The 15,941-nt window shown below is 35.5% G+C and overlaps 1 protein-coding gene across 2 annotated transcripts in view; it reads left to right on the top strand.

The window, feature by feature from the left end:
* Nucleotides 1-15,941, top strand: part of LOC113062144 (trafficking protein particle complex subunit 9-like) — a 194,880-nt gene that overhangs the window by 142,113 nt on the left and 36,826 nt on the right. For both annotated transcript variants that reach the window (XM_026231766.1, XM_026231765.1), the window contains one exon: nt 2,295-2,385. In XM_026231766.1, coding sequence (XP_026087551.1) covers nt 2,295-2,385 — 91 coding nt within the window. The remainder of the gene's footprint in view (nt 1-2,294; nt 2,386-15,941) is intronic.

Raw genomic sequence — 15,941 nt, 5'->3', positions numbered from 1 at the left:
TTCATTTCAAACCTTCTAGAAAACCCTTACAGAGTGGAAGCAAAGTATGATAAACTATACAGATATTTGCATAAATAAACATACAGTATTAATAGTAAAATAATGATAGATAAATAAGTTATTTGGCCTTAAACTAAGTAATATAGTTCATTAGCCTAACTTGGGATGTTATTTTTAAAAGTGAAAATTATTTTTTATTTTATTTTAGCAAAGTTAATTTAGAAAAATATCTGAAACTTACATTTTTCCATTTTATAATGAACTATAAGCCATGTCAGTCTGTGTTGATTTCACCTTATTTAGTCATCATTAGTTCCCTAACTATAGGCTCAGAGTCGTAGCTGTCTGATTTATGAATCAGTCGGTAGTTTTTTTGCCGTTGTTCTACGTTGCTGGAGCTTTGGCTTTCGAGTATGTGGAGTGACTCGGGTGATGTAATGTGTTATGGGTGTTACGAGTGTCCCAGCTGTGAGGATGACCATCTGACAGCATCTGTTTCTAACATCTGGACATACTGGAGGAGGCACATTCACACATTTGACATATGGTTCAAACTTATGGCGCTTCTGTCTGTGTGCAGTACATGTACTTAGCTATAGTTTGAGGACAAATTTGTCCTCAGAAGTAAATCTGAGGACATGTCCTCAATTGGAAAAAATAAAGTTAGATAATATTTTTTATGTAGTTTTGTTTTATGGTTTAGATTAGCCTGTTTTATTTATGTAGTATTAGCTATATGTTGATAACGTTAGAAATCTGTGGTGTAGCTATAAAAATGGCCGTTGTGTTAGTGTATTTTTACATTCTCTAAATAGAGGCACAGTTAGTCACCTATCACATGTTCTATCCTCCAAACTGGCAAAATTGATCAGACGCTTTCTTACTCATCATCCAGTGGCGTTTATCATCTCGCGTTTATACCAGGATACTGACACCCTGGCACAAGCTCTGAACATCCCACATTTTAATAGCATTTAAACGCCCCCATGATTACAAGCACTTGTTCTCTTCATGAGTCGCTTGCCACTGTGGAGGCTCAATGACACTTACAAAATAATAAACACCTAAAATAATAAATAATCAAGAGATCCAGTCCTGAGCGGCGATGTGCATGGCATGAGCATGACTGAGTGGATGTGTAGAAACATAGGCGTTCTTGGACGGGTAAAAACACAAGGATATGAAGAGAAAGACGTGAAGAGTAACAGATGAGGGTTGTGTTCAGAGCCTCCCTGTGGGAGAATGTGTCCAAGTTCGTACTGAGCCTACGGGTCAGAGATGCCATCATGCCAGTCAACCAACCATAAACACAGATGTAAATGTGTGTAACCACACTGGCCTTTATAGTCTGTCGTTTGGCCAGTAATTTCTGATACGTGAGGTAATTTACTAGAATTTGTGGAATGTGAATCCTTTTATTTGTCTCCATCAGGGCATCCTGATGGAGACACTTAACATTCCATCACTTGCAAACCAGTGAATCATCTACAGTGAATGGGTGCCATTTGAATGAGAGTCCAAACAGTTGATAAAAACATCACAATAATCCACGTTTGAAGTTAAGAATGCCTTAATGATGGATTTGTTTCTTACAAACATGCAGATTTTCAGTTCACTAGACATTAATTGTTGGACTGGAGTGAATTACTTGTGGATTGTCGTGATGTTTTTATCAGCTGTTTGGAGTCTCATTCTGACGGCACCCATTCACTGCAGAGGATCCACTGGTGAGCAAGCGATGTGATGCTAAATTTATCCACATCTGTTCCTTTGTAGAAACAAAATCATATACTTCTGGAATAGCCAAAGGTCAAATAAATAGTTTATTATTACTGTTCATATCTGGCTATAGGAATCTCTTCCTCTCTGCCAGATCCCAGCGTACACTTACATGGTTCAGTTGGGAAAAAGGCCATCTCTCAGACTCAATGCAGCGCTCAGCATCATTACACAGCTCACGGTCATTAGAGGCTTCTGATAGCATCACTGCTGTTACGTAATGAGCTTTTGTTCTTGTCGCTGTTATGAATGTCTCTGTGTGCAAATATTTCACCTCCGTCAAAACGCTCATCATCTTCATGCATGATGCTTGGCTAATTTAAAGCAGGAAAAAAAAAGAGAGTGACATTATTATTCTGAATGCTTCCAGGAATAAGAGGTTAAGAGTCAGTAGGGTGAGAATTATTGGACATTCTTATCAAATGTGCATCAGTTTTCAGTGTCATTAAGGATGCACCAGTATATCAATTTTGAGTGAGAGCAATAAGCCATGTTTTCCTTGACCAAATGTGCACTCGTCCCTTCAGCGTCATGGGGAGGCCAGCGTGGAGGGCGTCCTCAACCAGCTCATACTAGAACATCTGCAGCTGGCTCCTCTACAGTGGGGTAAGAACACTTTTTCCGCTCTCTTCATCCCCATTTTCATGAATGCACGTTCAAATATATTCACACTCAGAGGTTATATGTCTCCAGTGGTAGATGTAGGACTGGTCTCTGTTCATGTTTCTTATTTGCATTTGTAATCGAGGAGAAATGTCCCTCAACGTGCATGTTTGTGGCTGTTCATGCAGTACAAGGTTCTTGCGTCCTTTGTGTTGTTTTATAGTCTGTGTAGGTGTGAACTAGATGGATGTGTTTTGACACAGTTCTGAATAGCTAAGCATATTTGAAATGTAAGTGTGAGATTTTATTTTGTTTTATTATTTTTGAAGCCATATGTGAATGACCCCTTTCTACATAGATATTGATTATAACTTGAGCTAGTATAAGGAATCATTTGAGTTTGACAAAATACTGCATATTTCTTTGTGAAATTGAAATGTAAAATTATAAAACTAACAAAAGAAATCTCTTCATATAAGCAAAGGCTTTGCCTGTGCTCATTCCATTTAAAGTCAGAGGCCACCCCTGCATTTTAATTACGATCCAAACATAGATGCTAAATACAGAATGGTCTGACTTCAGCTTTGTGAAACTACTACATAAAACATATCAGAAAAAGGAAAAAAAAAAAACAGCAGACGGGCTGAATGAGAATGCCAGTCTCTGACAGCAGGTGGCGCTTATGAAACAGCAGGTATTTATAACCTGCTGCCCCTTTAAGACCAAATGCACCGATCCTATTTAATGATGCACATGAGATTTCTTTCTTCACTGTTTACATTTACTTACAACATGTTTGAATGATTTAAAACGATTGACAGTTTCAATCGGCAAGACTAAGAAACGTGCAAATGATAAACTACCCCTACAAGTGAGTGAACAACGTGAATCATGGAAGGAATTTTCTATCACTATTCAAAATAAGGACAGGAATGCATTTTGGTAGCCCGATTGGAAAACACAATAGTCCTGGGACGTTGGGGTAGTCATTATTCGAGCCCTGAGTGAACACATTTGCACCTTATCTAAATTGGTAAAAAAAAAAAAAAAAAAAATAGACAGTTAAGAAAAAAAAAATTGTGTATAAAATAAAAAAAGTTGTATTATATGTATATATGAAAATATTTATTAAAACAAATTATTTAGTGTATATTTATATATTTAAATATATCACACAACCTAGTTTTTTTTGTGTGTGTGTGTTTTGTCCCTGAAAAAAAAAGTTAAACAGTAAATGTTTTTAGCAAGTACAGAAGTGCTAATTTGCTGTGTTGTGTGCTATTAAGGTAGACAGGTTAGTTTATTATAATGTCATTTGTAAAGTTCTAGTTCTATCTGTTTTGCAGCTGCCTTAAATTCAATACTGGTTCTTGGTATGAGAAAGGGGCAGATGCAGAGCCAGTGTTTCTTGTTTATTGTTAAAACTTAGCTAGGATGGAAAGTAGAAAATGTGTGTGTGTGTGTGTGTGAGAGAGAGAGAGAGAGAGAGAGAGCACGGTGTGGATTCTCTGCAAAGAATCATGGGAGTTGTCTGAGAGTCTGAGTGGCATGTCTTGGCCTGGATCATCTGTAGGTTCCTCTGTGGCAGTATGTGTGATGTAACACGCTCTTTTACTGTCTGTCTCCCGATGGCACTCAGAGACCAAAGCTCAAACCTGTGTCTATATTTATCTGTAAGCAGCCTCTCATGTTTCCTCTGCTTGTGGATCTGACGTCGTGCTTCTTCTCTTCCTCCTCGTTGTCTGGGGGTCAGCAGCCATTCACAACACTTCATATGATTGTGTTTATTCAAGCCTGCAGACCTGCATAACACTAATGTATGAGTTCATAAATGTTGGAGGACTCGTCTGAGATGAAACATGCTCCAAATCACACAGTGATCATCTCTGTCTGCGTTTATCGGCGTTACGTTTGCTTACAAGTGGCTGTCAGAGCACTAGTGTCTTATTTTTCTGTCATTATGGCAGGCCTGGTCAGGTCAGGTATTGGTGTGATTTAATGCTTTGTTTCATCTGCCAATAGTGGATAAATTGAGAAAATTTATCAGCCACAAAAAATGTCTCAATGGGCAGTATTTTGCGCTTTATATACAGTCTGAGTCTACACTGAATATCTGTGATTCAAAATCTAATTTGAACTTGAACAATGATAGACAATTATACTGGAGAGTTTGATCATCAGGTTTAATTCATTATAGCAAAAGCAGACAAAATACTGACTTTATATCATATTGTATTATATTATATTATATTATATTATATTATATTATATTATATTATATATATATATATATATATATATATATATATATATATATATATTTATATATATATATATATATATATATATATATATATATAATTTTTTTGATGGTTTTCAGTTTTATTTATTATTTAACATCTAGAATTCTTTCTCTCTCTATTTTATTTATTTTTACCCCAAAAAAGTCTAAACCCTAAATATATTAAAATTGTATTTATTTTATTGCAAATTATTTACTCAAAATTTTTCATTTAATTTGTTGTTGTTGTTGTTGTTTTGTGCCTCCACTACGTATATAATGTAATTTGAATTTTAAAAAAAGTATTAAGAAGTTGCAGAAGTATTAGATCTTAGGTCCAACTGTATATATAAATTAATTATTTAAAATATATTTCTAAAGGAATTATTTAGCATTTTTTATTTTTATTTTTTTATTTGTATTTTTGACAACAGATATATAAAGGTTAAAGCAAGTTTTGACTTGCACTGGGTTTTTATCGAGTGTTATTTCTGAACCCTGCACACACACACACAGTAAAATTTGAGATGTTCAAACACACAAGAGCAGCAGAAGATCCATTAAAATTATTTCCCATCATCAGCAGCATTTATTTAGCTATTAAATGTGGTTAGTGCTCTTTAATGATTTAACGGACCTATCAAAAGTATCTCTCTCATTTATCAGAGATGTGAAAACTCTTAAAAAACCCATCTGAGCTCCAGAACGTCTGATGGCTCTTTCTGCACCTGCTTGTCTTCCAGTCCAGATACTCTCGTATAAATTGATATCTGCTGAGAGCTCCTGCAGTTTTTCTGCTGTTAAAAACTCAACAGTGGTGTTCAAACTAAACGAATCTGCTCTGAAGGCTGACACTTCACTGGTCTTAAATTGACGTGTATTTCAAGGAGACCTTCACCGGGTCATTGCGTTTTAGATGGTGGATTATTAAAAAGTAAAGACAGAAACTTTGTCAAACTTTTAAAGTGTGCTATTTCTAGAACTTGACTATGGTTCATATGGTTATGCTTCTCTAACTCTTTCATTTATTTAACTCTCAACCCCTCTGAACTCAGATCAAGCAGTCTAGCTACTGCATTTTGGAAATCATGATGATTATAATAACAATCCATATTGAGTCTATTGTTCCTCACAGATGCTTACCCTCTGAAAAACATTCCATCATCATATGAAAAAAAAATAATAATATATATATATATATATATATATATATATATATATATATATATATATATATATATATATATTAGTGATTTTATTTTGTATTAAATACTTTATTTTTGTATTTGATTATAATTATTTTATTACATATTTATTCATTAATTATATTTTAAATGTATTAATTCATTTATTTTTTTGATCTTTTATTTTGCCTTTAGTAAAAAGGATACAGGTGGGAAGCAATGAGGAACAGGAACTTATGTTTAGATGGGTGGATCGATAGATTACCCTAATTATTTGTTAAATCAAGAGTATTTGATGGCAGTATGAAGTAAGAGCATTTATTATTTGCAAAACCCTCAAAACACTTTACCCAGCATGCTTTGGGATGTTTAACGCTTTGTAAAAGCTTGATGCCTTTAGTGTGGGATACTTTAGGAATCTCATAAGCGCAGTGTGAGTGTCGATTAGTCTGTTAGAGCCGTAATCTAGTGTTTTATTCACTTCCGTTCTTGAATCTATTTGCTGTAGGTAAAGACAGGTACTCTGCGGCATTCTGCGTTACCATGGGAACCGACCAGATTTAGATGATTCTGTTCATTTACACTGAGGGGCAATGCGGCACTGTCCGTTTCAGCCACTGATCTATGCCCCTGTTAGTGTTTGGATGTGTGTTTGTTTAAGAAATCAACATATTGTGCAGTATGTGCAGACGCTTATGGGCTCCTCTGTACTGTATTCTAATGCTCATTGGCTGCTCTGTATTTCAAGCAAACTGAAATAATATTTTCTTGAAAAAAGAAACAATATATATATACTCCAATAATCTTTGTTTTAACTTAAAATTGCAGTGTAAATAGAGGGCCTGAGATATAAACTTTCACTTATAATTTAAACAGAATATTTTGATGTTGTTGGTGAAAAAAATAAAATTATAAAATTATAAAAAGATTCATGAACAGTGTGTCATCTAACCACTTTAATGTGTAACTCATTGGCTGGCTTGCGATTCATTGGTTGCTATGTGCACCACCTTGTATTTCATTGGCTGCTGTCTGACCTGTCTAGCATTTCATTGGTTGCTATATGCACCACCCTGCATTTCATTGGTTGCTACGCACAAGCTATGCAATATCGCATTCATTAGCTATGCAATATGTCGTTCATATTGGGTATTCATCAAAGGCGATAATGAACTTGTCAGTGATCTGCGGCTCTGTCTATTAAATGCCTCTCCATTTGAAAGAAGGCGATTTAGCGGTAATCACGGAACCAGATTTACTGACTAGGTGAGCATGATCATATCATTAGATATATCGCCCAGCCCTTCTTTCATTCTTTCTTTCTTAAAAAAGGTCTGAGTGTGTAATCAAGCATAAATGATATGTTCACATTTGAATCTACCACTTTATGGCAAAAGAGAATGCTTTCTCTCTCTCTCTCTCTCTCTCTCTCTCTCTCTCTCCATAGTATTTCTATTTCACTGCAATACAGCATTAAGACTGCATCCCCTGGGTTTGACATAAATTAGATGCTACCAGCAACTTAGTGTATGCTTTATAATGTTAATAAATGCCAGTGAAACACATTAAATATGTGTGTGCTTGATGGGAACAGCTAATCTGGCTCAGCACAATACAAGCACATTTGATCCTTGTGGTTCTATTGTGTTACTGCGGCACAGAATTATAAAATTGTCATGCTGTACTGGTGTGTGTGATCATTAGTTTGTCTGCGCAGACGTATGTACATGATCATTACGCTGCGGAGGCCTCACTGTCTTATTTGCTCTCAGCAGGTGGGGATTAAACCTTCTAAACCAGAAGGCAACCAACGTAATGGAAGAACCACACAGTGGTTGTATTTTAGTCAACTGATACCCATCCTAGAGAGAAAAGTCATGGGATATTTTTATAGTGAATATACATTGTTCTAGTTATACTTTAAAATATATGTCATTGTTTGGAATTTGATCTTTGCAAATGCAATTACTAGAAAATAGTACAGGGTGGTATTTTACATTAGGGATTCATTAGTTAACATTAGTTAATTCATTAGTTAACATAAACTGCCAATGAAAAATTCTTCTGAACATTCATCAATCTTAGGCATTCCAATATTTAATAACATGTTAAAATCGATAGTTATTTAATGAGCTAACATGAACTCAGACTTGTATTTTTTTAACAATGATTAATAACTTCTGTAACAAATGTAGCTATTTCTCATTGTGAATGTTAATGCATTACCTAAGGTTAACTAATGAGGTCTTATTTTAAAGTGATACCCATTGGTTTCTTTTGCACTTTAATCTGTGTAAAACGTTCAACTTTATTTTTCTGTCTTGCTTTATTGAATTTAAATATTCAGTTATTTTTGTCATAAGAAAAAAATTATTAAACCTGTTATACTGTAATATGACTACTTTTTTAAAACTGCATTTCAATATCGAGATAATACTGTATACCATGTTAAAAGCATTAGCAATTAAATGCAACATGATTTTTTTTTTTTTTTACTGGCATATCCCTAAGTAATATTAAATTGAGTTCAAATTGAGATGCAGGGAGTCTTTAGACCTTTTTATATTGTTAGAAATGCATGTCTTCAAACGTTCAAAACAACAGATGCACAACAACTCTCTGTTGATGCTGTTTTGATGTTTAAAAAATAGCTGTTGTAGAAACAGAACTCCTCTGGGCTGCTTCTGTGTGAGCTCAGGTCGTTTGGACCAAAAAAGAAGAACACAGGCATTTAATGGTTGAGCTGTGGTGAGATTTTTGTCTTGTCAGACTTTACAAGCTTCTACAGAGAGTTTTCCGACTCTTATTTCTAGGGCTGTTCGATTCCACAATTTTTGGAATCGATTCCGATTCCAATTCCTGGTCCTGGAATCGAATGGAATCGATTCCAAGAATCGATTCCTCACTATTGTTTTCGATTCTTTTCCAATTCTTTTTATTTATTTATCGTTTTAGATTTATGCGTTTATCGCATGAATTAAATAAGACATGAAGTGTCTAAAATAAATGTGCACAGTTCAGCTGAATGATGAAGTTTACTTTGTATACTTTGCATAATATTAACAAACCATACACTGAAACAAAATAACCAGAACATTATAATGACTGATAGAGCTCTGTCAATCAGACGCGCTCTCGTCCACTGATCTATGCTCGTAACGTATTATTTATAATTATCATTGGCTGATAGAAATGTTTAATATATATATATATATATATATATATATATATATATATATATATATATATATATATATATATATATATATATATATATATACCATCTAATATATATATATATATATATATATATATATATATATTATATATATATATATATATATACCATCTAATATATATATATATATATATATATATATATATATATATATATATATATATATATATATATATACCATCTAATATATATATATATATATATATATATATACCATCTAATATATATATATATATATATATATATACCATCTAATATATATATATATATATATTAGATGGTAATAAGAGCAAGACCCTCAGTGACGTCATGATCTATTCGTTCATGCAGCGCTCAAAATTGTAGACAAGCCAGTTCCACCATAAAATAACCTCTGAATCGTATATATATATATATATATATATATAATTGAAAATAATATTTTATCTCACAACTGTTGTAATTATGGCTTAGGTGAATTGTGGTCCTAAAATTCCGGCTGGTTTTCTTTCTGTTTATTTTCGTGAATTTAAATGTGTGCAGCCTTTGTCGGATTTAGCCTTCCGTTAGAGAGACTCCCATAGATAAGCTTTGTTGAACTGAAAAATACTCTGAATGAGGAGTCGATTCCCATTGATGGAATCGATTCCAACCTTTGGAATCGACTCTCGATTCCCAACGCTTCGGAATCGAGGAGTCAATTATTTTTGGAATCGATTCCCAGCCCTACTTATTTCTCTTATCTCTTATTCCTCCATAATGTTTTGAAGAAGATACCCTAACTGCCCAAGCAAATTACCAGAGACAAATGATGAGTCTGACTCTAAAAACTAGAATGACCCTTTATATCCACCAAAACCAGAATGGATGAGTCTGAGAGAGAGAACAAAAGTGGAGTGGGCTGGTATTAAATGGGCTTAAAATAATTATTGTCATCGTAATAATCTTCCCAAATGTCTGACTGGTGAATGTGAACCCAGCTGGAGATTCTCAAATTTGTTTTTTATCGCAATTTTTTTTGCCACTTGAAATACGCTTCGCTGTATTAACTTAGTAACTTTAGGTTAATATTTAATGAGGAAGTACTTGGAAGACTGATAGTCAAATTTGCTGAGTAGAGATATGGTCTGTTTAATCATATAAATCTTGTGAAACGAATCCACCAATAAGATGGAGAGGATTTGGAAACACAGGAGACTGAAAGATGGAAGAGGTGATGTAATCTGATTTCCATACCTGGAGTGAAGACCCATCATCTGGACACATCTGGAATGAAGGGCTTCCGTCAAATGGAAAGATCTACTCAGACAGCAGGGCACTGGGGGAGCGGCTAAACCACAGACCTCTAAACACAGGAGCAAAAAAACTATAATAAAAAAATATGTATCTGCCCCACTGGTGAGAATCAGGGTGTTGACAGTAGAGCATATAGTAGACAACATGAAGATTTTTGTCATTATTTGGGATGGTCTGAATAGTCCAGAAACATCATCCATCCATCCATCCATTGTTCTGTCTATCTGTCCTTCTGTTGTTCAATATTTTTGTTGTTCTAGGATTATATCTATCCATCCATCCATTCATCGTTCTAGCTATCAATGTCTATCTGTTTTTCTAACGTTATATATTTCTGTTGTATTTCTGTAGCTGTCATTCTATCTGTCCTTCTGTTGTTCTATCCATCCATCCATCCATCCATCAGTCATTCTGTTGTTCTGTCATTCTGTCTATATCTATCTATCTATCTATCTATCTATCTATCTATCTATCTATCTATCTATCTATCTATCTATCTATCTATCTATCTGTCATTCTGTCTATCCTTCTATCTATTTGTCTTCCTGTTTATCTAGATTTCAGAAACATCTTGAAATGTCTTCAAGAAGTTCATCATTCTTCTGTGAACCAGACTGCAGAATAAACCCTGAACAAATGTCTGGTCTCAGTGTTGGTGAGTGGATGGCAGTGTTTCGGCTGTGGTATGTAAATGAAAGCATTGATTAAGCGGTGTGTGTTGACTCTGTAAGGAGACTGTGAGTGGATCTCCCCCTGCAGAGAGTCACCCGCTCACTTAACGACACACAAGCTAAACAAACACACACTTCTGTAAGTGTCTGGGGTGCTTGCTCATCGAAAAGTCACAAGCACAATTTGAAGGTGTTTTAGGTAGTTGCCAGGATATCACTTAGGCTGCTAAGGGGTCATGGGAGACTTTGTGTTAAAGGGTTCAGGGTGGGTTTCATGTTTTTAACTCGTTTTTCGCAGTTGCTATAGTATGTCGGGTGATTGCCAGGGTGTTGCTGTGTAAACTGTTTGGAGCGGTGTTCAGGGTGGGTTTTAGATTTTGAACGTGTTGCTTTGCAGTTGCCAGAGTGTTGAGGGATGGTTTTTTAGGTTTAGCATTTTGTTTTGGATTTGTGTGTGTTACCAGGCTGTTTCTATGTGGTTGTAGGTGCAGAATGAGTTATACATAGTGTAATACTCAAGTTTAATACCTACGAAATTATAACAGAAATGCATTTTCAATAAAGAAGATGTATTAGTCCATGCACAAACATGTCTAATACCTGATGATGGCAGTTGTAGTCTGTGGTTCTACCACTTTGAATATGGAGACCATGATAGAAATAGCTGTATGTAATGCGTGTGTGTGTGTGTGTCGTCTTTCTAAAAATAAGTTTCAGCACTTGCTGAACAGCTGAAATGAGCTCTTGCTGTCACATAGCAACAGTCAGACTCACCATGGGGCACTTGACTTTCCTCCCTCCCTCCTCTTCTCCTGCATGAACCCTACACCCTGTGAGTGATGGACAGCTGTCAGCACCAATCAGACGCATCATCTCTCACTCACTGGGTGGCACCTTTGACATCAGAAGGTCTCCAGGGCCTGGTCAAGCATGATGTGTGAAATATTCACTTGTTTGACCCAAGTGTATAAACACACCTGACATTTACCTTGACCCTGATACTCCTTGACCCTGTGTGTGTGTGTGTGTGTGTGTGTGTGTGTGTGTGTGTGTGTGTGTGTTGTCAATCTTATTCTATTCCGCGTCTCTTAATGCCCATTATTATGTGTTTGACTCAAAAGAATTCTGATGTCCACTTAATCCTAGTATCTTTTAGTTTGGTTTTTTAGTTATGTTAATAACTCAAGTACATGAGGACAAGAAATGAACACGTGTTTAACAACCTTCAAATGTGTGTGATTTAATAGTATACTTTAAAATAGACAGAGAAATATATATATATAAATACACTGCTGAAATAAAAGTAAAATTGTGAAATATTATTGCTATTTAAAATAATGTTTTTCCATTTAATACACTTTTAATTTATTCCTGTGATGCTAATCTGTATTTTTTTATCAGCCATTACTTCGGTCTTCAGTTTATTATATATATTAGTGGTGGGCCGTTATCGACGTTAACGTGCTGCGTTAACGTGAGTCTTATGGGCCGATATAAAAAATATCGCCGTTAAACTATTCTCAAAGTTGGGTTGAGTGCTGGTTCTATACTACGCGAGCTATGATGACTTTCACCTTGATATTTTGTCGCGGATGTATGCCTAGCCGAATCTGTAGGGGGTGAGAACGAGTCTTCGAACTTGTGTGTATGCCTACTGTGAAATTACCACATCAAACGTGACGTGCTAACATGGATGCAGCTGAAGCTGCCGGATTTGCTTCAAGGAATTATTTTTTTTTTTAAGAAGCTTCCCAATGGAAACCTCGACAAGACGCATGCATGTTTCACACATAATCCGTCTGCAGTGCGTATGCAGTCCATGTGCATTTCGTATGTGGAGCAGAAGCAGCATGGACTCAACTCATTGTGCTTTCACACAGGACGCTTTTGCAGTCCGCTACTCGGTATGTAAACGATCGCTGCACTGCTGCAGATGCAACGCTCCTGGAATGGACTGACGGACCGCAACCGTGTGAACGCTGGAATCCGTTAACATGAGTGCGTTAAATACGAAACGCATACGCACTGCGGACGGATTATGTGTGAAACAGGCGTAAGGTTGTTTGCACCTTGTGCACTGTGGAATTCGTTTAATGAAATGACTGAATGAACATGCAGTAATCAGAATAAGGTGTCACAATGTTCTCATCCGTGATTTGAGGGTCTGTTGAGGACACACACATTAGGACATACACACAAGCACATTAAGGCCTAAACAAATAAGAACGATACCAGAGGCCTATAACCACACACACAACTGTTGTTAAGTTTAGAAATGTCAGGTAATTTGTCTTTTAAGGATGAAAAAGCATCCTCGGGGGAGACTGTTGTTTCCTCCTAGGAAATCAATGGAGAGGCTGTTTCATTTAGAATGCGAGAGAAAAAACAAAGCATTTTAATACGAGCTTTAGAGAGTGATAGAAAGACACTCTTATATCACCTTGTGAAAGCAGAGCAGACAGAGATTGATTCTGAGATTGCATTTGTTTTGCAAGTTGAATCTGATTAATAATCTGAGTGGGTTTCATCACTTTTGTTTTGATTCAGTATTATGACATCATCACCCTCGTGTGCAGTCTATTTCTGAAACGTGCGTCGTAAATTCATTCTGTTCTGGATGGATTATGAATGTTGAAAAAACATATAACCTGAATCACCTGAACAATAAATGTCAATTTGATTTATTCCTTTTGCAAGATGACTTAAATCACAAGTTTTTATGAATAATCCTGTCGACAATAATTTCTGATATAATAAAAAATAGTTTTGTAGCATCCATTATTTCAACTCTTTGTTACTAGACTGTCTAGTGTGCTGCCTACCTAGACAGTACTTTAAGGCCGTTCAAAGGAAGCATCCCAGAGTGCACTGCAGCAACATCAGTGAAAAAGTAATTCTGTTAAATAGTATTTTAATTTTATATAATATAATATAATAATTAACACAAATTATGATGTATATTTTCAGAATTAGGGACTACAATTTATTTGAAATAGAGTTCTTTTGAAATTTATGATACATTTTTGATTAATTTAATGTGTCTCTACTGAATAAAACTATTAATGTCTTTTAAAAAAAACTTTCTGACCCAAACGTTTTGGAAGGTACACTAATGTACAACATTTAATACCAACATTAAATGTAATATTATGTTATCAATATAAAATTGTTAATGTAGTTAAAATGAATATGTGATTATGCACTTGTGTGTAATGTGTTTTATTTCATTTTAAGTGTCGAAATCTCAAATCTCCTTTGGTCTTTGCAAGAGCTATTTGCAAGATGTATAAGCTTTTGTCTATGTACTGTATATTGTTTAAATGAATCCCCTATAAATTTGCATAATGCTTTTTTCCTGTCTTAGAAGACAGCTGCCTATGTAGGTTTTGAAACAGAACCTATGAATTATAAATGAACTACATAATGGCCGTGTATCAGCATGAAAAAAAAGGATGTTAGTGTTTACTGTGAACTATAATTTTTGAGTCATTGTTTCAAGTGTTTCTTTTTTCTAACGTGCAGTTTTGCTGACGTGTTTAGCCTCGATATAGAAGTGTGAATCATATACCCCATATTCATAACCACTGCAGGGATGACTTTGAATGGATGCTGGTTTTCTGTGCATTAAATTGCTACAAAAAAGCTATAAGAATTATAACTCAAGTAACTTTACGCAAGCTTTCTGTGACACATGACGACTCTTTTAAACACTAGTTCCCTCTCTTCATCTTCAGACAGATGTGTAAGCGTCTTTCCAGGATTAGGACACCTCATCACCTTGTGCTTAACACAATCAGCCCTCTACCGCTGCTGTATCAGAGGTTCATCTGTAAATCAAACTCCAAGGCGACAGAACGGCTCCAGAAATAGTCATTCAACTACAGAGTTGTTCTGATGGACACTGCATGGGTAACAGTGCGGGAAAACAAGCAGATAAATCAGTCTGGGCTCCGCCCACGGCACCCATCCATCAAAGTGACGGGTGGCTCCAGACGATTTCTGCATCTCGGCAGGGCACGTGCTCAGGCACAGAGACATCATGGTCATATCTTCAAGCTAATAATCAACCCACTCGCACAAGGGCTGAAAATAGCCAGCGCTTGCAGATAAATGTTTTTATAGCGTTTTTATAGCTACACTTTCCAGGCATAATTAAAGTCGGTGGAAACAAACTTCGTGAATCAGGAAAGCTTCATCAGCATGGCTGTCGAGTCAGCAGAAGAGGGAATTCTGGGATAGGGCTGGCATTAAGGCCACCAGCTGAAAGTTGTAGAGCCGGAGTGAAAGTTGCGGTTGTGGATCAGGCTGAGAGGGCCACGTACACATGACTTTCCCCAGTGTGTGCGCTAGAGCCAGGCCGCTCTGTCATCTGTCAGCCTGGGCATCTGACGCTGGAATACCAGCCTCTTGAAAACCTCTTACCAACCTCCCACTGCCTTACACAGCCATGCTTTCATTCTCTGTGGTGGCACATATTACAGCATCTTCAAATCACTCTCCGTCCCGCTCTCTCATGAAAAACCATGATTAATTCAGTTTCTAATGCTAGCATCGCTATTCCTGTTGATAAAACATATTTTGATTTGAACAGCTTATATATGATCAGTGTTGCTTTTTTTATAACTGACATTGATTTTTACTGATTTCTTTGTTTATTATTACTGTTTGATAATGCTTATTTTTTTTTTAAATTATTGATTTAAAAATGTTTATTTATTAAAACAATAGCAATAATTAACAAAAACAACTATTATTTTTATTATTATTTTATAAGACTACTACTACTGCTAATAATAATTTAAAAATAGATTTTCTGTCAGATATGAGAATGAAAAAGAGCTTATTTAAATGCTACATTTTATTTCAATCATTGTAAGATTGTTTAATTGTTGTGTATTATATATTTATTG

Source organism: Carassius auratus, chromosome 44 (assembly GCF_003368295.1).
Source record: "Carassius auratus strain Wakin chromosome 44, ASM336829v1, whole genome shotgun sequence".
Lineage (NCBI taxonomy): Eukaryota > Metazoa > Chordata > Actinopteri > Cypriniformes > Cyprinidae > Carassius > Carassius auratus.
This window is presented reverse-complemented; position numbering and strand designations above follow the sequence as displayed.